A 23,464-nucleotide genomic window follows, 5' to 3' on the forward strand; every position below is an offset into this window, starting at 1 on the left:
CTGCTTGAGGGCAGGAGATCAAGGCTGCAGTGAGCTATGATTGTACCACTGCACGCCAGCCTGGACAAAAGAGTAAGACCCTGACTCAAAAAAAATGTTTGTGTGTTGTTTTAAGCACCAACTTTGTGGTAATCTCTTGCAGTAGCCCTAGGAAACTAACATACTAATTCCCATCTTATGATCCTTAATCACATATGCAAAGTCCCTCCTTCTGCCATATAAGGAAACATATATATTTACAAGGTCTGGGGATTGAATGTGGACATCTTGAGGCACTAAAAGGAAAAATCTTTGTTTCTCTACTCACAAGACTTCTGACACCAAATATGTGGGTTTTTCACACCAAGTAATTCTCCAGTTCTCTGCAGATACTACCTGGGCATCCTACAATTTATTATTTATTTATTTATTTATTTATTTATTTATTTTTGAGATAGGGTCTCACTGTGTTGCCCAGGCAGGAGTGCAGTGGCATGCTAATGGCTCGCTGCAGTCTCCATCTCCCAGGCCCAAGTGATTCTCTCCCCTCAGCCTCCGGAGTAGCTGGGACTACAAGTGTGTGCCATCACATCCAGCTAATTCAAAAAATTTTTTGTAGAGATGGGGGTCTCACTATGGTGCCCAAGCTGGTTGCAAACTCCTGACCTTATGCAATTGTCCTGCCTCGGCCTCCCAAAGTGCTGGGATTACAGGCACTACAATTTAACTTAACTCTGACACTAACTATCCACACTTAGTGCAGACCCCACAGAAGGCCCACAGGATAAGGGCTTAGTCCCACAAGAATACCTTCCATTACAGATGCCAGTCACCAAGGAATGGGTCTCCAGGTTATTCACACTTCTGTCTGATGTGGCTACAAATTGGGGGCTCCCACAACCCCCTCCTCAAGTTCGATAATTTTCTACAACAGCTGACAGAACTCAGGGAAAACACTTTACTAAATGGTGGGGCAAAGATTGGAGTCTAGATGTGCCTGCCGTACTGCTTCGCACAGGCTCTCTGAACTGGTTCCTTTTTCTTTTTTTTTTTGAGACGGTGTCTCGCACTGTCACCCAGGCTGGAGTGCAATGGCACGATCTCAGCTCACTGCAACTTTGGCCTCCCAGGTTCAAGCAATTCTCCCACCTCAGCCTCCCGAGTAGCTGGGACTACAGGTGTGCACCATCACGCCCAGCTAATTTTTGCATTTTTTAAAGTAGAGACGGGGTTTCACCACGTAGGCCAGGCTGCTCTCAAACTCTTGACCTCAAGTCATCCACCAGTCTCAGCCTCCCAAAGTGCTAGGATTACAGGTGTGAGCCACCGTGCCCGGCCCTGAACTGGTTCTTAAACAGCCATGGAGAAAGAGCAGGAAGAAAGAACGGAAGCAGTACTGAGTGCCCCTGAGAAAGGGCCAACCACATGTCAAACCTCCAGCAAGAGGGAGTCACTAGAGAGTTTATACATCTCAGCATGTCCCAAATTCAGGAAATAGCTTTCCTTCCTCCCTCTATTTGAAGATGAATGTGAATATAAAAAGCAAAGATGATTTACTATCCTCTTGGGACTCTCTGGCCTCCGAAATTACTGACACAGAAATCTACTCTTCTATAACACAAAATAAAAGGATTTTTTTTTCCATCAAGAGGACATGACAGCAAATTTTCCACCGTGCCACCATTTAATTATAATCTTTAGTATGAAATGCAGTTTCTTGTGCCACTCTGAAGGCAGGAGCATTTTCAGTTCCACTATCAGCTTCAGCACAAATAGATCATCATACGGCTGGAGCTTGTCCTCAAATGACACGGTAACATTTTTGTTTTCACCTCCGCTTTTGGTCACAAGATACCTTTCATCAACATGAACACATCATAGATTCCCTGCCCCCCCACCACCTTTTTTTTTTTTACTCAAGAATAAAACTTAGCTGAAAAGACATTTCCCCCAAAGCAATCTTTTCTTTTCAAAAACACAATCTTTGTTTCATTGAAGGTCTCAGTTTTAATGATGTCTTTCATGAGCCTTCCCTTCTGGGACATGAGACCAGAAAGGCAGTGGTACACTTTTGCTTACTTTAGTTATTTATTTTTGCAAATGAATCCGACCAATTCTCAGGGCCATTCTTTTTGGCCAAAATAGAAATTTAAACTTTTTCTCTTCTTAATGTGCTAGCAAATAATTTCATGGCCTCTGATTTGCTGGTTGAGTCACGACTATATACTACAAAAGAGGATGGTGCTGGATTCATAAACAGGACTGAAGCCAACAGGAGATATGACATCATCCACCCCTGTTGAAAGGTAAGGACAAAAACACTCTCATCACACTTCAATTAGAGTATGTGGCTGACCGTTTTTTTGTTTGTCTGTGTATTTGTGTTTGAGATGGAGTCTCACTGTATCACCCAGGCTGGAGTGCAGTGGCACCATCTCGGCTCACTGCAACCTCTGCTTCTCGGGTTCCAGCGATTCTCCTGCCTCAGCCTCTCGAGTTGCTGGCATATTACAGGCATGCACCACAATGCCTGGATAATTTTTTTGTATTTTTAGTAGAGACGGAGTTTCGTCATATTGGCCAGGATGGTCTCAAACTCTTGATCTCAGGTGATCTGCCCATATTGGCCCCCCAAAGTGCTGGGATTCTAGGCGTGGCCACCGTGCCCGGGACATGGCATCTTTCAACCTGTCTCACACAGCCAGGTTTCTCCCTGTCTCACTACTGATCACTTTAAGGACCAGGTGACAGAAGGGGCAGTAGAGGAGAGTAATTAGCCATGCTCTTAACAGTGCGTAGACTCTGCAGCCAGGTTGCCTATGTTCAAATCCTGCCTACACTATGCACTGGCTTGAGATCCTGGACAAAGACTTAATTTCTCTCTGCTTCAGTTCTTTCTTAGAAATATGCCTGTGGGCCAGATGTAGTGGCTTATGCCTGTAATCCCAGCACTTTGGGAGGCCAAGGCAGGTGGATCACCTGAGGTCAGGAGTTTCAGACCAGTCTGGATAACACAGTGGAACCCCATCTCTACTAAAAATACAAAAATTAGTTGGGCATGGTGGTGGGTGCCTATAGCCCCAGCTAGTTGGGAGGCTGAGGCAGGAGAATCGCTTGAAATGGGGAGGCAGAGATTGCAGTGAGCCTAGATCGTGCCACTGCACTCTAGCCTGGATAACAGAAATAGACTCAGTCTAAAAAAAAAAAAAAAAAATAAAGCCTGTGCCCAGAACAGCTAGTGTTCACCAAATATCCACATGTTCCTTTACATATCCCTGCCTCCCCTGCAATTGGTTTGAAGCCATGCTCTGTAAAGAGAGGTGAGAAGGTTAAGAACCTTCTAGACTAAGAAGGTTAAGAGCTGAGGGACCTTCTACATTCTTTTCTTCCTTTGCGTCAGTGACCTCAGAAGTAAGAGCAATGTCCAACCTACAACAATCTTCTTGTGAGCAAGAAATAAGCTGTTGTTGCGTTAAGCCACTGGTATTTTGGTATTGTTTATAACTGCAATCTAGCCTAGCCTAGCCTAGCCTAATACAACGGGGATACTACGATTTTCTACTTTGTAGGGTTGTGATGTAAGTTACAATAGGTAATATTTGTAAAGAGCCCAGAATAATACCCAAGTAAACACTAAGTAAATGCTTGGTAGGTAGGTAGGCAAACATATAAATACACAGACAGACAGACAGAAGGAAGCAGTTGCCTTATGAGCTGCTTATGTTATGAGGGGTATACAAAATTGAAAACAACTGAGTAAAGAGCTGAGTCATGTGTCCTATTTTGTACATCACCTCTAGAGTAAAATGGCAAGAATTGCTTGCATTTAAAAAATTTTTTTTTTGATACAGAGTTTCACCCTGTCGCCCAGGCTGGAGTACAGTAGCGTAATCTCAGCTGACTGCAACCTCTGCCTCCCAGGTTCAAGTGATTCTCCTCCCTCAGCCTCCCGAGTAACTGGGGTTACAGGCACGTGCCACCACGCCTGGCTAATGTTTTGTATCTTTAGTAGAGATGGGGTTTCACTATGTTGGCCAGATTGGTCTCGAACTCCTGACCTCGTGATCCACCTGCCTTGGCCTCCCAAAGTGCTGGAATTACAGGCAAGGGGTAAGACACCGTGCCCAGCCTTAAAAATTCTTATCCCTTTCCCTTTCTTCCCCTCTCTGTCTTTCTCTCTTCTTCCCAAGAGCATCTCATTGAATTAGCATAAATGAAGTACACATACACTTCAATTCAACTATACACAGTATGTCTCTCCATGAAAACAGGAACCATGTGTGTCTGTTTCCATGTGTCATGTTTCCATGGCACAAAGATGTTTCATAAATGGTAGCCAGCTCACTTATGAATATGCCTGCTCCACAATTTTAGAGCATATTTAAGCATTCAATAATTATTAGCTGGCTGGGCACAGTGGCTCACGCCTGTAATCCCAGCACTTTGGAAGGCCAAGGTGGGTGGATTAGTTGAGGTCAGGAGTTCCAGACCAGTCTGGACAATGTGGTGAAATCTACAAAAATTAGCCAGGCATGGTGGTGCACACCTGTAGTCCCAGCTACTTGGGAGGGTGGGGCAGGAGGATAGCTTGAGCCCAGGAGGCAGAAGTTGCAGTGAGCCAAGATCACATCACTGCACTCCACTCCAAACAACAGAGTAAGACCCTGTCTTTTTTTTCAGACAGTAAGACCCTGTCTCAAAAAAAAAAAAAAAAAAAGGTATTAGCTGAATAAATGAACAAATAATACAAATAATTCCCTTTAGCTGGAACATACCTGCTTGGTATATGTACCAATAATAAAATATAATAGTTGGCACTAGGATTCCTCTTAGGTGGGGAACTTTGTTCAGATGAAAGGCCATTTTTCAGATGGAAAAACTGAGGCTGGAAGCATTAAGTCATCTTTGCCCAAAGTAATACAGTTGGAAGTGGTGGAGCTGGGTTTAGAATGCAGGGGTGTGATTCTAGTGCTTCCAAGCTCCTAACGACCACACTACACTGCCACTTCTTTGACTTCTAGAACATTCCTACACTTCCTTTGGCAACTGTGGGATTTGACTCACCGCCATCTTCTTCAGCTGTCTCCCCTTAGTGTTCTTAGCTACTTCATTATCTATGCTGATAATGCCCGCAACACCATGACTTTGGGTCCACATGTTTCCAATGACCCCTGCCTTCCCTCCGGGTCAGCCACCCAACAGAAAGGTCACATCTTAGAATGGTTCATCACTGAAGACTGTCACATATCACATATCAAGTTCCTGAATTCCTGATGTAATCATAAACTTTTCTCTCCTTCCATCTTTCCCACCTACTATTTACTTCTAATTATGTTGGGTTTTTTTTTTTCTTTTACATGAGACCATGGTTTGGGAAGGTTATTGGTGTCCACCTGAAACGGGATCAACAAACCGTAGCTCATGGGCCAAATCTGGCCCACCACCTGTTTTTGTGAATAAAGTGTTATTGGAACACAGCCACACCCATTCATTCACATATGGTACATCTATGGCTGCTTTCATGACACAACTAGGGAGTTGAGTAACTGAAAGACTGTCTGTGGCTTACAAATCCTAAAAGACTTACTATCCTCTACAGAAAAGTTTGCTGACCCTTGACATAGAAAGCCATGTCCTTGTTCCCCAGGAACTCTGAGATTATTGGAGACTTGTTCTTCAGAACAAACTCAAGACTCTGATCATGTTAATCCTCCTTCTCATTGTTTCTGGGGAAAATGGGTGTGGATTTGGTGGGGGGGTTGGATTTACCTGAAACTAACATAAGAGAATTGGTTGGGAAATTGTGCACATTTAAAGCCAGGTCTCTGGAGGGGTGACCGAGACCTTCTCAGCACCACAACACTTGTCAGTTGGGCTGCACCTGCCATCTCCCCTTCCCCCAGGGCCATTTTCCCTCAGTGCCATTTGAGTTTCTCAGCATGATCATAGGAAAACTCAGACCTCCATTGTCTGTCACTCCAGCCACCTCCAGTAGGGAATGGCCCCCAGCCCTCCTGGTTCACTGCTCTCCAGTAGATACCTCCTTGCCCAGGGCACATCTCCTACACTATCAAGTGCTCATAAGGAGCTTTGAACAATCTCATTTTAATGTGTTTTTAATTATTATTATTTTTTAGACAGTATCTCACTGTGTCACCCATGCTGGATTGAGCAGCACAACCACAGCTCACTGTATCCTAAACCTCTGGGGCTCAAGAGATCCTCCCACCTCAGCCTCCTGAGTAGCTGGGACCACAGGTGAGCACCATCATGATCAGCTGATGTTTGATTTTTTATAGAGATGGGGTCTCACTATGTTTCCCAGGCTGGTCCAAACTCCTGGGCTCAAGCAATCCTTCTGCCTCAGCCTCTCAAAGTGCTAGGAGGCATGAGCCACTGCACCTGGCCCTAATCTCATTTAAAAAAACTTTTGTTATAGAAATTTTAAAAGCTATACAAAAGTAGACAGAAAAAATTAAAATGAATCCATGTCTCCATCAACCAGCTTCAATTATACTGTTCTCCATGTCAGTTAATGGTAGCTTCCCTCCCTCACCCCTGTCTATAGAATATGTAATTTCATATAGAAATATTTTGGCATGTTTCTCTAAAAAGTAATAACTTTTTAATCATGACTATGAAATCAGTATTCTCATCATCATCTGTTAAATAATAACTTTTTATTTCATCAACTATTAAGTGTTCAAATTTTCAGCTGTCTCCAATTTTTTATATCGTTTCTTTGAATTGGGATCCAATTAAGATCCACACATTAGAATCTTTAAAAACAAATTGGTGGCGGGCACCTGTAGTCCCAGCTACTCAGGAGGCTGAGGCAGGAGAATGGCGTGAACCCGGGAGGCGGAGCTTGCAGTGAGCTGAGATCTGGCCACTGCACTCCAGTCCGGGCGACAGAGCGAGACTCCGCCTCAAAAAAAAAAAAAAAAAAAAACAAATTGTCTTAATTCTAAGATGGACCCCACTACCCTCATCTTAGTGTTTCTGAGTTTGGTATGTTTCTTACTTTCAATGTGAACACCTAATGTAGGGTTTCTTTCGAAAATTGGTTGCTAAAGCGTTAACATAATTCAGAAAATATGGTAATTTATGATTTTAAAATGTAAGACATTCTTTAAAAAGGAAACAATGCTTTCACTTGTACCTACGATCCCCTGGGCCCAGTCTAGACCTTTTACTAGATTAGCTTTGCCAGTCTTCAACCCTGATTTTACCAACCATCTGTTCTCCACCCCCTTTCCAGAGCTGTGGAGGGTTGCTGGAGACAATCACATAAGCAGGCTGTTTATATGCACCACAAATTCAGGCCATCAGCTGGTCCATCCCTATTTATCCCTCATTGATTCCCTGTCGGTTTCACCACAGCAGCTGTTGCAACCCCCTCTCCTCCTCCATAAACCTCTGCCTCCCTCTCAGCAGATGCCTTCACACCTATATGAATGTGAACGTGAGTGACAGCACCCACCATGAACTTTCTCGGGGCTTCTCTCTCCACCTCAACTTCTCTCTCATTCTTAGCTCTGGTCTCAGAGGAATACTTACAAATTTTTTTATGTCTATATACATACGGAGATACATAGAAAAGTATCTGAAAAGTTCACCAAAATGTCAACAATGGTTATATCTGGGAGGCTGGCTCTTGGGTGATCTGTGCCTTTTTCTTTTTTCTGCTTTGTTTGAATTTTTTCACTCAGCATGTATCATTTTTATTATACAAAACCTGGAATACTATTTTAAAATGTAAGTGATCTTCAGCAACATGTAGGTGATCTCTAAGAGAAAGGGACTTGAAATGTTTCCACATTCTCCATTATCCTTTGTGGTAGGCAGAATTTGGGTCCTAAAGATGTCTACATCAAAATTCCCGGCAACTGGTTGGGCGTGGTGGCTTAAAACTACAATCCCAGCACTTTGGGAGGCCAAGGCAGGCAGATTGCTTGAGCTCAGGAGTTTGAGACCCACCTGGGCAACATGCCAAAACACTGTTTCTACCAAAAATACAAAAATTAGCTGGGTGCGATGGCATGCACCCGTAGCCGCAGCTACTCAGGAGGCTGAGGTGGGAGGATGGCTTGAGTCCAGGAAGTCAAGGCTGCAGTGAACTGTGATTGTGCCACTGCAGTTCAGCCTGGGCAACAGAGGGAGACCCTGTCACCCTCTCATCCCTCCCAAAAAATTCCCAGAACCTGTGAATATGTTACCTGACAATGGCAAAAGAAACTTTGCAGATGCGATTAAGTCAAGGATTTTGCAATGGGAAGGTTATCCTGAATTATCTAGGTGAGCTAATGTAATCACAGGAGTCCTTAAAAGTGGAAGATGGAGGCAAAAGAGAGTCAGAGAGGACAGGCGAGATGGCTCACACCTATAATCCCAGCACTTTAGGAGGTTGAGGCAGGTGGATCACTTGAGACCAGGAGTTTGAGTTCAGCCTGGCCAACATGATGAGACCCTGTCTCTACTAAAAATACAAAAATTAGTCGGGTATGGTGGCACATGCCTGTAATCCCAGCTACTTGGGAGGGTGAGACAGGAGAATCACTTGAACTTGGGAGACAGAGGTTGCAGTGAGCCAAAATTTCATAACTGCACTCCAGCCCGGGTGACAGAGTTAGACCCTGTCCCCCCCGCCCCCCAAAAAAGAAAGAGTCAGAGAGATATGACTAAGAAAGAGGGTCAGAGAGATGCAACATTGTTGGCTTTGAAGAGGAATGCAGGGGACACTAGCCAAGGAATGCAGACAGTTTCTAGAAGCTTGAAAAGGCAGGGAAACATTTTCCCCTAGAAACTCCAGAAAAGACTTGGGCTCTGCCAACACGTTGATTTTACCCCAGTGAAATCCAAGTCAAGCTTTGGATCTCCTGAACAGTATAGTAATACATTTGTGTTGTTTTAAAGCTACCAGTTCTGGGGTTATTTGTAACAGCAGCAATAGAAAATAAACACACCCCTATTTCTCCCTGCCAGTCATTTAAAATCAACATAGACTCTAAGTTGAAACAACAGCTTGCTTTGCAAACACAGCTTCAAGACAAGTCATCGTTACACTGCCAAACACATGACTTAGAGTATGTGCCATTCTGGAACTTCTGGAACTAACTCTGGGCTACCCCTCGGTTCAGCCCTTGTCCATCTTGACTTAATAAATACATTCGACGTGGGGCTCTTGATTCCCAAACCATTTCTCTTTGTATCCTACTTCTAAGCTTTAGGCCAATGTTTTCTGGGATGGATATCCTAGAAGCACCTCAATCTAAATGTGCCCCAGACAGGAATCGTCATTTTACCCTTGCACTTGCTCTTCTGGCTGGGTCTCTTGGCTTCCATTATGGGCCGCCCACATACCCAGGAGCAAATCTCACCGTTTCAGGCACACCCCTTCTCTGCCCCTAAATTTATCCTGTGTCATCCATCCATTCTACCTATCCCATGTCCCCCCTTTTCCACTAACATGGCCCTAACTCAATACCTTACGGCTGTAAAGACAGTCTTGGAACTAGCAGTCCCAACTCCAGGCTCTCCCCAATCTCAGATGTCCTCTGCACTGATTCAGGAATTATCTTTCCAAAACAGCCTAATCCTATTTTACCTCTGCTCAAAAGCCTTTTGAATGCTCTCCTGCTTATGGAATAATGCCCAAACTTCTTTCTTTTACTGAAAATGATAATCCACCTCCTAACTGCCTTCTAGCCATAGCTTCCGTCTCATCCCTATGTCCTCACACACTCCAGGAGCTAGCAATGCTGGTTTCCTGTGACTGGACCAAATCTTGTCTCTTCTCCCATCTTTGGGTCTTTGGCCTGGAATGTCACAATGTTCACCAACGGCAATAAGCCACTATTCACCATTTAGTAAGCCACATGTTACTATAGGTTGAGCTTGTTCATGATCCCATTTGTAGCTGTATCATTTCACCACATCTTCACAACCACCACATCTACCAATAAGGAACTGGAGGCCTAGAGACAGACATGCTGTGATACTTTTAAAATAAATACGTCCACACATTCTTTGATACTCCTCCCTCCCTAAGGTGGAGCTTAATTATTAAACCTCGAATGTGGCACTTGGTGACCTGCTTCTAATAGAATGTGATGGAAATGGAGGTATGTGACTTCCAAGCCTAGGTCATAAAAGGTACCATGCTTCCTTCTTGTGCCCAAATCTTTCACTCTGAAGGAGGCCAGTCACCATGTCATGAGGATACTCAAGCAGCTCATGGAAAGACCCAGATGGGGAAAATTTAAGGCCTCCAAACAACAACCAGCACCATATTTGTGCACCATCTTTTTTTTTTTTTTTTTTTTGAGACGGAGTCTCGCTCTGCCGCGGCCCAGGCTGGAGTGCAGTGGCCGGATCTCAGCTCACTGCAAGCTCCACCTCGCAGGGTTCCCACCATTCTCCTGCCTCAGCCTCCCGAGTAGCTGGGACTACAGGCGCCCGCCACCTCACCCAGCTAGTTTTTTGTATTTTTTAGTAGAGACGGGGTTTCACCATGTTAGCCAGGATGGTCTCGATCTCCTGACCTCGTGATCCGCCCGTCTCGGCCTCCCAAAGTTCTGGGATTACAGGCTTGAGCCACCGCGCCCGGCCTTGTGCACCATCTTAAAAGCAGAACCTCCAGCCCCAGTTGGGCCTTCAGATGACTGCACCCCCTGTGACATCTCGACTACAACCTCATGGGAGACTCTGAACCACAACCAACCAGCTAAGCTGTTACCAAATTCCTGACTCAGAGAAACTATAGGATAATATCTATGACTTTAAGTCACTAAGTTTTGGGGCAATTTGTTACACAGTAATAGATAAATAAACACTTGCCCAAGATCATAGGATCAGTAAGTGGTGATTTGTTTTGTTTTGTTTTTTTATTTTTTTGTTTTTTAAGAAAGAGTCTCACTCTGTCACCCAGGCTGGAGTGCAGTGGTGCAATCTCAGCTCACTGCAATCTCCGCCTCCCGGTTCAAGCAATTCTCCTGCCTCAGCTTCTGAGTAGCTAGGATTACAGACGCACACCACCATGCCCAGCTAATTTTTGTATTTTCAGTACAGACAGGGTTTTGCCATGTTGGCCAGGCTAGTCTCAAACTCTTGACTTCAGGTGATCTGCCTGCCTCAGCCTCCCAAAGTGCTGAGATTACAGGTGTCAGCCACTGCACCCAGCCAGTGGTGGAGATTTGAATACTGGTTTATCTATCCCAAAAGCTCAGGCTCTTAATTCTGCCTGAAGTACTACTGTAGTTTATATTTCACTTCCTTTAAAAAGCCTTGACAGAGTCTCCCCCTCAAAAGTAATCTTCCTCCAATCTGTATCACTAAGCCGTACTCAAAATGTCCATCCGTAATACTCGTATAATCACCTTATTTGCCCAAGTCCCGTCTCACTTCATGGTTGACTTCCCAGCTGTGGGCTCTCAGCTTTAGTACCTACATCCTAGTGTTGCTGTGAAGGTTAAATGAGATGGCATGTATCAAAGCGCTTAGTGAAGCAATGACTCGATTATACTATTTATTAGTTCCTGGATGCAGCACTTTTTCTGTCCTATGGATGGATAAGCTCTTAATCCTGGCTATATATTAGAATTACCTAGGAAGCTTAAAAAAAAAAAAAGCAAAAGAACAACGCCCAGGCTATACCTGAAGATTATGATTTAATCTATCTGGGTGAAGTTAGGTACTAATATTTTTCCAAAGTTCCCTGGGTGATATTATTTTATTTATTTATTTATTTGTTTATTGAGATGGAATCTTGTTCTGTCACCCAGGCTGGAGTGCAGTGGTACCACTGATACAGGAGTGCTGGGAAGAGAAGAGCGTGGTCCCTTTAAATAATACAGAAGGTGGTAGGGGAAGTGCTGCATAGAGCAGGGCGTGGTCCTTGGCTAGGGCTCCACCCCCAGGGACCTAGATGAGAACAGGCATTTCCTGCCCAAATGTTGCATTTCCCAAGACCACCCTGGCTTGCCACGCCCCCCCATCCTAGGCATATAAAATCCCGAGACCCCAGTGGGCAGACACACAGGCAGCCAAACGTGGAGAGAAACACATCAGTGTAAAAAGACACAAGCAGCTGCTCATTGAGAGGATGTTGAGAGGAGCACACTGGCAGAAGAGCACAGGGACAGGCACAGGCACCTGGCAGGATGAGACTGAGTTTGGCCAGGGCAGTTAGTCGGAGGAGAGCTGTGGCCGCTGAGCAGCCCAACTCCATGGGAAAAACCATGGAGCCCTTCTAGCTCCTCCATTGGCTGAGAGCTACTTCCACCCAATAAAACTTTGCACTCATTCTCCAAGCCCACGTGTGATCTGATTCCTCCGGTACACAAAGGCAAGAACCTGGGATACAGAAATTCCTCTGTCCTTGCAACAAGGTAGAGGGTGAATTGAGCTGGTTAACACAAACCGCCTATGGATGGCAAACTAAGAGAGCACCCGGTAACATATGCCCACTGGGGCTTCAGCTATAAATTCACCTATAGACACCGCCATCAGGTGGGAGCCCCACAACCTGCCTGTCTGTATGCTCCCCTAGAGGTTTGAGTAGCAGGGCACTGAAGAAGCAAGCCACATACTCCTGTTGCGTGCTCTGCGAGGGGGACAAGGTAACTTTTCCCGTTTCACCATCTTGGCTCACTGCAACCTCTGCCTCCTGTATTCAAGCAATTCTCCTGCCTCAGCCTCCCAAGTAGCTGGGATTACAGGCACGCACCACGATACTTGGCTAATTTTTGTATTTTTAGTGGAGATGGGGTTTTACTGCATTGGCCAGGCTGGTCTCGAACTCGTGACCTCAAGTAATCTGCCCACCTCGGCCTCCCAAAGTGCTGGTTTAAAGTTCTGAAACTGCTGGACTAAATCAGAGGTTCTCAACCAGAGGCAATTTTGCCTTATTCCCGTTGGGGACATACAGTAATGTCTGGAGATAGTCTTGATTGTCACAACTGGTAGGAGGGTGCTACTGGCATCTAGTGGGTGGAGGCCAGAGATGCTGCAAAACATCCTACAATGCACAGGTCATAGCTCCTTACAGCAAAGAATTATCCAGTCCTAAATGTCAATAGTGCCAAGGTTGAGCCAAACTGGATTGGATATTTCCCAGCTCCTACCTTGTTCTCCTTAAGAATTTTGGTTTCTACTTGCTTCTCTGACTATTCCTACTTGAGACAAGAAGAATGCAGCATTTGAGTTCCTGCCTTGGACCAAATCTGGGCACCAACCAGCTTGGCCGCTGCCCCAACTGGGCTGGCTCCAGGCCCACCAGGAAGGGCACGTGGATGGTCTCATGCTTCCCCACTTCCCTTTGATGCTTTGTTAACATTTGTATTACAACACTCACTACAGAAAGTACAGCAAGTCGTAAACACGTCTCCCTCACCCCAAGGGCCAGGGCCATACTTTATTCATCTCTGTTTTTTCCACAGCACCAAGCTCTGTTCAGTTGAACTGGGTAGGTGTTCAATAGATACTCATTGCATCAAATAGATTAATATCACTTTAATTTTTATCATGCATCTGGGCATCTCTTTGAAAGAGATGGATGTAGAGAATACAAATGCCAGTTAAAGCAAGAGCTCTTGTGTTTCTGTTCCTGTGGAGTGCAGCTGAAATGACTGCTACTGCTCCTTTACGGTGTATTTACACGAGCATCCTGTGGACATCAGTGCCATTTAAAATTAAGATATTTGTATAATAAACAAATCTAAGAGGATTCTTATTAGAGAAGTTCTCTTATTTTTAAGATTATTTTTCATTGGTTATTACAAACGGAAAAATGTTTTATTTTCAAGGCAAAGCAGCAACTTGGAGAATGATAAACAAACTTGTCTTAGAAAAATATATGTAAATCAATAAATTTTGGGCTATACATTTCATAGCGGATAAAATCAGGCACAGGTTTAAAAGCTAAATAAGAAACAAGGTTTTCCGATGTTTCTCTCCTTTCAATGCGTAATCTTACATTAAAAAAAAAACTGGTTAATAGCTGGGGTTTTTTAAATTCTCAAAATTGCACAAGTCAGCCAAGGGTCTGTTCATCTTGGCATTCTCAAAGAGGGCAGATTTAAGTAAAATCTGTGACAACTGAGAACTGAGAATCTAAACTTTTCTTTGAGACAGAATCTCACTCTGTCCCCTAGGCTGCAGTGCAGTGGTGTGATCTTGGCTCACTGCAACCTCTACCACCCAGGTTCAAGCGATTCTCCTACCTCCGCCTCCCAAGTAGCTGGGATTACAGGCACGTGCCACCATGCCCAGCTAATTTTTGTATTTTTAGTAGAGATGGGGTTTTTGCCCTGTGGGCCAGGCTAGTCTTGAACTCCTGATCTCAAGTGATCCACCTGCCTCGACCTCCCAAAGTGTTGGGATTACAGGCATAAGTCACCATGCCTGATCAGATATAAACCGATTTTTTTCTTTTTGAGATGGAATCTCACTCTGTCACCCAGGCTGGAGTGCAATGGCACCATCTTGGCTCACTGCCAGTTCTGCCTCCCAGGTTCATACCATTCTCCTGCCTCAGCCTCCCAAGTAGCTGGAACTACAGGTGCCTGCCACCACTCCTGGCTAATTTTTTTGTATTTTTAGTAGAGACAGGGTTTCACCTTGTGAGCCAGGATGATCTCGATCTCCTGACCTGGTGATCCACCTGCCTCGGCTTCCCAAAGTGCTGGAATTACCAGCGTGAGCTACCGCACCCAGCGAAAGGAAGTTTATTAAAAAATTAAAGGAATGAAAGAATGGCTACTCCATAGACAGAGCAGCATAAACTGATTTTATATAGCTAAATAAAAGGTCTGGAAGGTTGCACTGTAGACTGAACTGATTACTTCAATGTGGGGAGGAAACCCATATTAGAATGGTCAAAGAGTTTTAATTTTATCTGTCATGTTCTTTATTATATTGTAAATGGAGAATTGATGCAGGTGACTTACTATTTAAGCTCTTTTAGTATTTTCTAAGTATTTAGAAAAGCTTAGTCATATTTCCTGAGACATAATGACCGTCAGAGAGAGAGAAAAAAATGAAGGGAATGGCGGGATAAATTACTTAGGATAAGAATTTTGTTTGTTTGTTTGTTTTCTGGAGTGCTTCTTTTTTTTTTTTTTTTTTTTTTTGAGACGGAGTCTGGCTCTGTTGCCCAGGCTGGAGTGCAGTGGCCAGATCTCAGCTCACTGCAAGCTCCGCCTCCCGGGTTCCCACTATTCTCCTGCCTCAGCCTCCCGAGTAGCTGGGACTACAGGCGCCCACCACCTCGCCCAGCTAGTTTTTTGTATTTTTTTAGTAGAGACGGGATTTCACTGTGTTAGCCAGGATGGTCTCGATCTCCTGACCTTGTGATCCACCTGTCTCGGCCTCCCAAAGTGCTGGGATTACAGGCTTGAGCCACCGCGCCTGGCCTTCTGGAGTGCTTCTTGAATGAAATTACTGGCATGATTAGGATAAGGTTAGCCTAGGCTAAGAATAACCAGAGACAAGATTGTCAGAAATATGACTGGCCCAGAGTCCTGGATGGATCACATCAGTTTGTTCTCTTAGATTGAAGAAAACTATTATTAACGCAATATTAAATTAGGAATAAATTATTCAAAGCCTTGTGTCATACTTACTGTTGCTTTAGCCACTCCTCCACAAATGGAATGGAGAAAAATTCTGTGAATGGCTCCCCTGCCCTCTTTGGATTTTGGCTGGTCAAGATGCCATATGTTTGATTGACAAGAAAACAATAAGCAAGAATTCAAGTCAGTTGTTGCTATTCTGCTTGCAAATTAACACGAATGAATTCTTAGGATTACTGAATCGTCAGACATGAACAACTTACTTGTATAACCACTCGGTCAGAAAATCACAGGCAATGAATTTGGTTCTTTTCCTCTAAAGAGAGAAGAGATAATTAAATTACAGCTGACCCTTAACAACATGGATTTGAACTGCACAGGTCTACTTATACATGACTCTTTTCAATAAAGCTTAACACCGGCCAGGTGTGGTGGCTCACGCCTGTAATCCCAGGACTTTGGGAGGCCAAGGTGGGTGGATCACTTGAGGTCAGGAGTTCGAGACCAGCCTGGCCAACACAGTGAAACCCTGTGTCTACTAAAAATACAAAAATTAGCCAGGCATGGTGGCGGGCGCCTGTAGTCCCAGCTACTCAGGAGGCTGAGGCAGGAGAATCGCTTGAACCTGGGAGGTGGAGGTTGCAATGAACCGAGACTTTGCCACTGCCCTCCAGCCTGGGCAACAGGGTGAGACTATGTGTCAAAAAAACAAAAAACTTAACACCAAGTGTGCCTGCCTCTCCTGCCTTTCCTTCCACCTCTGCTACCCCTGAGACAGCAGGACCAATCCTTCCTCTTCCTCCTTCTCAGCCTACTAAACCTGAAGATGAGGAACACCTTTATGACGATCCACTTCCACTTAATGACTGGTAAATATATTTTCTCTTTTTTATAATTTTCTTAATAAATTTTCTTTTGCTACCTTACTTATAAGAATACAGTATATAATACATATAACATACAAAATTTGTGCTACTGGTAAGGCTTCCAGTCAACAGTAGGCTATTAGTAGTTAAGTTTTGAGGGAGTCAAAAGTTTTATGTGGATTTTATTTCTTTTTGTGACAGGGCCTCATTCTATCATCCAGGCTGGAGTACAGTGGCGTGATCTCAGCTCACTGCAACTTCTGCCTCCTGAGCTGAAGTGACCTTCCCACCTCAGCCTCCCCAGTACCTGGGACTACAGGCACACACCACCACACCTGGCTAATTTTTGTATTTTTTGTATTTTTTGTAATTTTTGTATTTTTTGTAAATTTTGTATTTTTGTATTTTCATCATGTTGCCCAGCCTGGTCTCAAACTCCTGAGCTCAAGCAGTCTGCCCTGCCTTGGCCTCCCAAAGTGCTGGGATTACAGGTGTGAGCCACTGTGCCCGGCCAAAGTTGTAAGTGGATTTTTGACTGCACGGGGGTTTGGCACCTGTATTGTTTAGGAGTCAACTGTATATTACTTTGCCCACATGAAAGGAGGTTAATTGATTGCTTGTGTTAGATGAAATAGGCATAAATCCTTTATGAGATTTATAAGAACATCAAGAAACAGTAACTTGGCCAAAGAATTCTAAAGACATTTCTTTAGTCCTCTTTCAATAAGCACATTTTCTGACATTAGGTACTAATAAAAGACAGTGCTCATATCGGGGTTTATTACATACTTTTGGAATTGGAGGATTTTGTTATTTAAATTTAGACTGTGCTTCTCTTTTATGAGTAATTGTATATATTGCTTTACCCCAGATTCACTGAAGTCCTCTGAACAGCAGTCCTTTGGGTCTGAGTGCCACCTTCATGAGACACCCCACACACAGGTGCCACCAGTGATGTGGCTGACCCTGCTAGCTCTCCACCCAAGGTCCACTCTCCACTTCAGCCTTATTAACAGAAACATGATTGCTTCCAAATGGCAATCAGCTCAGCCAAAGATCTACATTTCCCAGGCTCCCATGTAGCAAGGGACAGCTATGTCATACAGTTCTGCCCGATGAGATGGAAACAGACATATTCTAGGGACCTCTGAGAAAATTCTGCTTTCCTGATTTCTGCTGCCCCTTCCTCCTTGAAGTTTCGTATCACTTCTTCAGCCTGGAACATAGATGTGGGGCTGGAAGTGGAGCAGCCCCTTTTAGCCAAGAGGCCCAAAGCCACGTGCTAAGGATAGTGAAGCAGGGGATAGAAAGAGCCTGTGTCTTCCTTAAGCCACAGCACCAGCTTGGGCCTGCCCTACTCTGGACATCTAAATGTGTAAGGAGAAATACACTTCATTCGTTTTATTGCCACTGTTCTTGAATATTCAATACAGGCAGCTGAATGCAGCCCCTAAGGGACAGATACCTAGTAAGCCACAAGGGAAAAGACATCCCAGAGTAAAGGGGAGAAGATAAGCTGAGCCTGCAATGGAGTGGAGCACCAGATATCTTGTCTTCTATTTCCATTTCAAGTTTCTTCTTGGAACCCAAAGAATACCAGTCAACTTCTTTTAGAGAATTGTTATGGAAATCGGGTGATAAAATCTCTGTGTCTTCTTTTAAAAATAGCAGGAGCTAAGAACCAAGTCAGTCTAGAGGTGTTGGTTGCCATGTGGAGAGATCCTTCCCAAGAAGAAAGATGCTACAAAGTGTCCTGGATATCCTCTTTGCATCTCCAGATCCACCCTCCCTACCCTGCTCTGTGCCTCAGGAAGCTGCTTTTCATGGTTCACATCAACCAGGCTCCCATACCCTCCAGATGGGTCCATCCTATGGGAGGTACCAACAGGAGATCAGAGAGATGGAGGAGGGAAAGACAGAGTATTAGGGGTTGAATTGCATCACCCCAGAATTCATATGGTGAAGTATAACCCCTTCGGAATGTGACCTTATTGGAAATGTCAGAGGCACGTGAACTACAGCAACTCCATCTTGAATAGGAGCTGGATAAAATGAGGCTGAGACCTACTGTGCTGCATTCCCAGATGGTTAAGGCATTGCAAGTCACAGGATGAGATAGGAGGTCAGCACAAGATACAGGTCATAAAGACCTTGCTGATGAAACAGTTGCCATAAAGAAGCCGGCCAAAACCCACCAAAACCAAGATGGCGACAAGAGTGACCTCCGGGCATCCTCACTGCTACACTCCCACCAGGGCCATAACAGTTTACAAATACCATGGCAATGTCAGGAAGTTACCCTATATCATCTAAACAGGGGAGGCATGAATAATCCACCCCTTGTTTAGCATATACTCAAGAAATAACCATAAAAATGGGCAACCAGCAGCCCTAGGGGCTGCTCTATCTGTGGAGTAGCCATTCTTTTATTCCTATACTTTCCTAATAAACTTGCTTTCACTTTATGGACTCGCCCTGAATTTTTTCTTGCACAAGATCCAAGAACTCTCTTGGGGTCTGGATCAGGACCCCTTTCCTGTAACATACCCTCCAGATCGGTCCAGTCAATGGGAGATATCAGCAGGAGATGAGAGAAATGGAGAAGGGAAAAGCTGAGTGTTTAGGGTTGAATTGTATCACCCCAAAATTCGTATGTTGAAGTATAACTCCCAAGACCTCAGAACATGAATGTATTGGAAACACGATTGTCGCAGATGTAATGAGTTAAACCCAGCCACTCCTGAAAGACAAAGCAGTTCCACTGAGAATGAATGAATTTGGGGCTCTATTAACAAGGAAGAAGGGAGATGCTGTTGGGTAGACAAACAGTGGCAGATGCCTGATGATACTGATGATACTCTACTAGATCCTGGGTCCAGTTATGACTGAAGCCAAAATTCCCTGGACCTTTCGGGTACAAGAACCAATATTCTCTTTTGCACTTAAGCCAGTTTGCATTAGGTTGTTTATTATTTGAAACACAGAGACTTTTAAGCACTATTACTGTCTTCTCCAGTCAGTTAACCACCATTTATCCTGCATGATGCCTCCAGGAAGCCTTTCTGAGCATTCTCACTGTCTTTTTAAAAAATTATATATTTTTTTAAATTTTAGAGACAGAGACAGAGTCTCTCTCTGTCACCCAGGCTGGAGTATAGTGGCATGATCTCTCTCCAGCCTCAAACTCCTGGGCTCAAGCAATCCTTCTGCCTCAGCCTCTTGAGTAGTTGGGACTACAGACATATGCCACTACACTGGCCAATATACTTTTAAAACTTTTTGTAGAGACGGGGTCTCACTCTGTTGCCCGGGCTGGTCTCAAACTCCTGGGCTCAAGAGATCCTCCTGCCTCATGCCTCAGCCTCCTGAGTAGTTGGAACTAAAGCCATGCACCACCACACCTGGCTAATATATTTTTAAAACTTTTTGGAGAGATGAGTTATCACTGTGTTGCCCAAGCTGGTCTCAGTCTCTTGGGCTCAAGTGATCCTCCTATCTCGGCCTTCCAAAGCTCTAGGATTATAGACATGGACCACTTTGCCCAGTCTCACCCTCTTAAGTTTAGGGAGGGCTCTACTCCAGTTTTCTGTGTGCTTCTCTGTCATAGCACCTGAGACTATAACACGGGTCTGCCATGTTCGTCTTCCCTACTGAATCATAAGCTCTGTGAGGACAGGCCACATGTCTTTTTTTTTTTTTTTAATTCCCAGTGCTTAATTGACTGCACTGAGGCTGTGCATGGTGGCTCACGCCTGTAATCCCAGCACTTTGGGAGGCCGAGGCGGGCGGATCACTTGAGATCAGGAGTTTGAGACCAGCCTGGCCAACATGGCGAAACCCCATCTCTACTAAAATATAAAAATAAGCCAGGCATGGTGACACGTGCCTGTAATCCCAGCTACTCGGGAAGCTGAGACAGGAGAATCGCTTGAACCTGGGAGGCGGAGGTTGCAGTGAGCTGATATCACGCCACTGCACTCCAGCCTGGGCAACAGAGCAAGATTCCATCTCAAAAAAAAAAAGTAATTAATTTTAAAAAATTCGCCGGGCACGGTGGCTCAAGCCTGTAATCCCAGCACTTTGGGAGGCCGAGACGGGCGGATCACGAGGTCAGGAGATCAAGACCATCCTGGCTAACATGGTGAAACCCCGTCTCTACTAAAAAATACAAAAAACTAGCTGGTCGAGGTGGCGGGCGCCTGTAGTCCCAGCTACTCGGGAGGCTGAGGCAGGAGAATGGCATGAACCCGAGAGGAGGAGCTTGCAGTAAGCCGAGATCCGGCCACTGCACCCCAGCCTGGGTGACAGAGCAAGACTCCGTCTCAAAAAAATAAAAAAATAAAAAAAATTGACTGCACCGCACACAGCAGGTGAGCAGTTCCTGTTGAATAAATGAATGAATTAGCCATTCAACTCTCAAGCATCAAAGCAAGAAAAAACTCATGTACACAGGTTCTGATATTTAAAAGTAGGAATTGCTAATATAATTCTGGACAATTTCTCTTTACTTTCTTCCCACAATATTTTACTATGAAAATGTTTCCATAATTTTTTTCTTTTTTCCTCTTTACTTTGAAATGGAAAACTCAGCTTTATAATTCAAGATAAGGTTGAAATGATTGTTGTGGAATTGATGTTTCACCAAAAAGAAAAGGCTCCTTCACACTTTTTACTGAAATCTTTATTGGAGTTTTTAGTAAATAAAATATTGTGGTGCCTGAGTTACTGGAGATTACCTGCAATCTTTTACCTCATTGCTGAAACCCCTTTATGAAAAAATGGAAATACTGCTGGCTGGCATAATAAAATGCAATGTATCACACCATGTAACAAGGTCTTCTAATCTGCCCTGCAAGAATAGGAGTCCCTTCAAAAAGCCATCTTTAACCAAAATAAGAAAATACTTGTATAACAATGCAAATATGTAACTAGTCCGAATTGCTGTATAATAATTTAAACAATCTGGCAATTGTTGGATGGCAGTGTCTCTCTCCTGCCCTACAAAAGTTGCATTGTTCCCTCGGCATTTATCACATCGTTTAGTGGTAAAGATTACTTCTGCAAAGAGAATGCAGCTTGACTTTAATAAATAGATTTTAAAAATAGCCAAATGGTCTGATGTATGAAGGTCATGCACACAGATTTAATCACTTTTGATGCAAAGAAATAAAATGGAAGAAAGAGTGTTTTCCTTCTGTTCTGGGCAAGCGTGGACGTGCTATGCATACCCAGACATGTGGAACAGTGGGGATATTGTTCAGCTGTTGTTTAGTTTAAAAATTATCTGCTGAGGAGCTGAAAGAGAGAAGGAAAAGCAAATGAAAAGTTGTGGTGAGTGATGAAATAAGAGAGGAAGTAGGAGAGAAAGAAATTAAAGAGCGAGATTTAGACAGCGAGGGCACACAGGGTTTATGTAATGTGGGCAAATACACTGAGCCCTTGATTGTTAACGGGTGAAAATGCTCAAGTTTGGGAGAGCAGAGGGAACAGTTAAGGCAGCCTCTAACAAGGTTTAAAAATATTCTTTTAATCTATAATTAAAAAGGAAAAAGACTAGGTGTCAAGGGTTAAGGCATCATCATGTCCTCAAAAGTCTGCAACTTACTCTGAAATGCATCCAGAAAACCAAGATGAATGAATAGAGGGATGGATTGATGGGTTCATGGATAGATATGTGATAAAATAAATAAAGCAAAATGGAAATTGTAGAATCAAGGCAGTGGATACGTGGGAATGCATTCCAAAATTCTCTCAGTTCATCTATCTGATTAATTTTTTAAATAATAAAATTGGAGGAGAAGGGAAATGGGAGGAAAATACCATCAAAAAAGTCCCAGACCCCTAAAAGAGAAAATGCAGAATTTTGTTTTTTTAGACAGAGTCTCACTCCGTTGCCCAGGCTGGAGTGCAGTGGCATGATCTCCGCTCACTGCAACCTCCACCACCTGGGTTCAAGCCTCAGACTCCCAAGTAGCTAGGATTACAGGCGTAGGCATAGCATTACCATGGCCTGGCTAATTTTTGTGTTTTTAGTAGTTACAGGGTTTTGCCATGTTGGCCAGGCTGGTCTCCAACTGCTGGCCTCCAACTGCTGGCCTCAAGTGATCTACCCGACTTGGCCTCCCAAAGTGCTGGGATTGCAGGCATGAGCCACAGCGCCCGGCCAAAAATGCAGAAATTAATAGAGGTTCAATCCAGACAGTATTTTGTACCAACTTTTATACTGGATGCATGTAGACGAGATACACTGGAGGACCGAAGGCTGGAAAGAGAAACAGCTAGCATTAAAAAGCAATTGAATTGGCATCAGATGACTCATATAATTCCACCTAGAAAAGTTAAAAGCACATGCTGTGAGTCCAGGGGACTGAAGTGTGGCTGGCTACAGCACTGTGTTGGTTAAGACTCTTTGGGCTTACAAGGAATAGAAATATGCTGAGTTTACTTCATGTCTTAGTCCATTCAGGTGGCAATAACAAAAATATCATAAACTGGGTGACTACTAAACGACAAACATTTATCTCTCACAGTTCTAGAGGCTGGGAAGTCTAAGATAAAAGTGCTAGCAGATTTGGTGTCTGGTTCCTCATAGATGGCACCCATAGATGGAAGGGACAAGGCAGCTGGCTGGGGTGCAGTGGCGCGATCTCAGCTCACTGCAAGCTCCGCCTCCTGGGTTCATGTCATTCTCCTGCCTCAGCCCTCCCAAAATGCTGGCATTACAGGTGTAAGTCACTGCGCTTGGCCTGTTTTGACTCTTTCAGCATGTGTTTGGAAATGACATATGTCATGCTGACCAAAGCAGTCGGTCACATGGTCAAACCTCCCTTAGGGAGAGGCCACAAATATTTCTGAAGTATAATCTATTCTACCACGGGGAGTGACTGTACAGGTAAAAGGAATGGTGGGGAAAATGAGAATCTCTCTGGATGGTGGCAGAGCCAGGTCTCAGGAAGAACTGGACCACTGCTCATGGCTGTTCAGGGCACAGGCGAGGCTGCAGTCATCCAACAACGGTTCTGGTTCTAGTTATGGTTATGCGAAGTT

The 23,464-nt window shown here is 44.2% G+C and overlaps 1 protein-coding gene across 2 annotated transcripts in view; it reads right to left on the reverse strand.

Annotated features, from left to right (window-relative positions):
- IQCK (IQ motif containing K) overlaps positions 1–23,464 on the reverse strand; it is a 139,579-nt gene that overhangs the window by 78,753 nt on the left and 37,362 nt on the right. For both annotated transcript variants that reach the window (XM_010388553.2, XM_030924887.1), the window contains 2 exons: positions 15,815–15,867; positions 15,603–15,680 (listed from right to left, as the gene is read on the reverse strand). In XM_010388553.2, coding sequence (XP_010386855.2) covers positions 15,603–15,680; positions 15,815–15,867 — 131 coding nt within the window. The remainder of the gene's footprint in view (positions 1–15,602; positions 15,681–15,814; positions 15,868–23,464) is intronic.

The sequence above is a fragment of the Rhinopithecus roxellana genome, chromosome 20 (genome assembly GCF_007565055.1).
Source record: "Rhinopithecus roxellana isolate Shanxi Qingling chromosome 20, ASM756505v1, whole genome shotgun sequence".
Lineage (NCBI taxonomy): Eukaryota > Metazoa > Chordata > Mammalia > Primates > Cercopithecidae > Rhinopithecus > Rhinopithecus roxellana.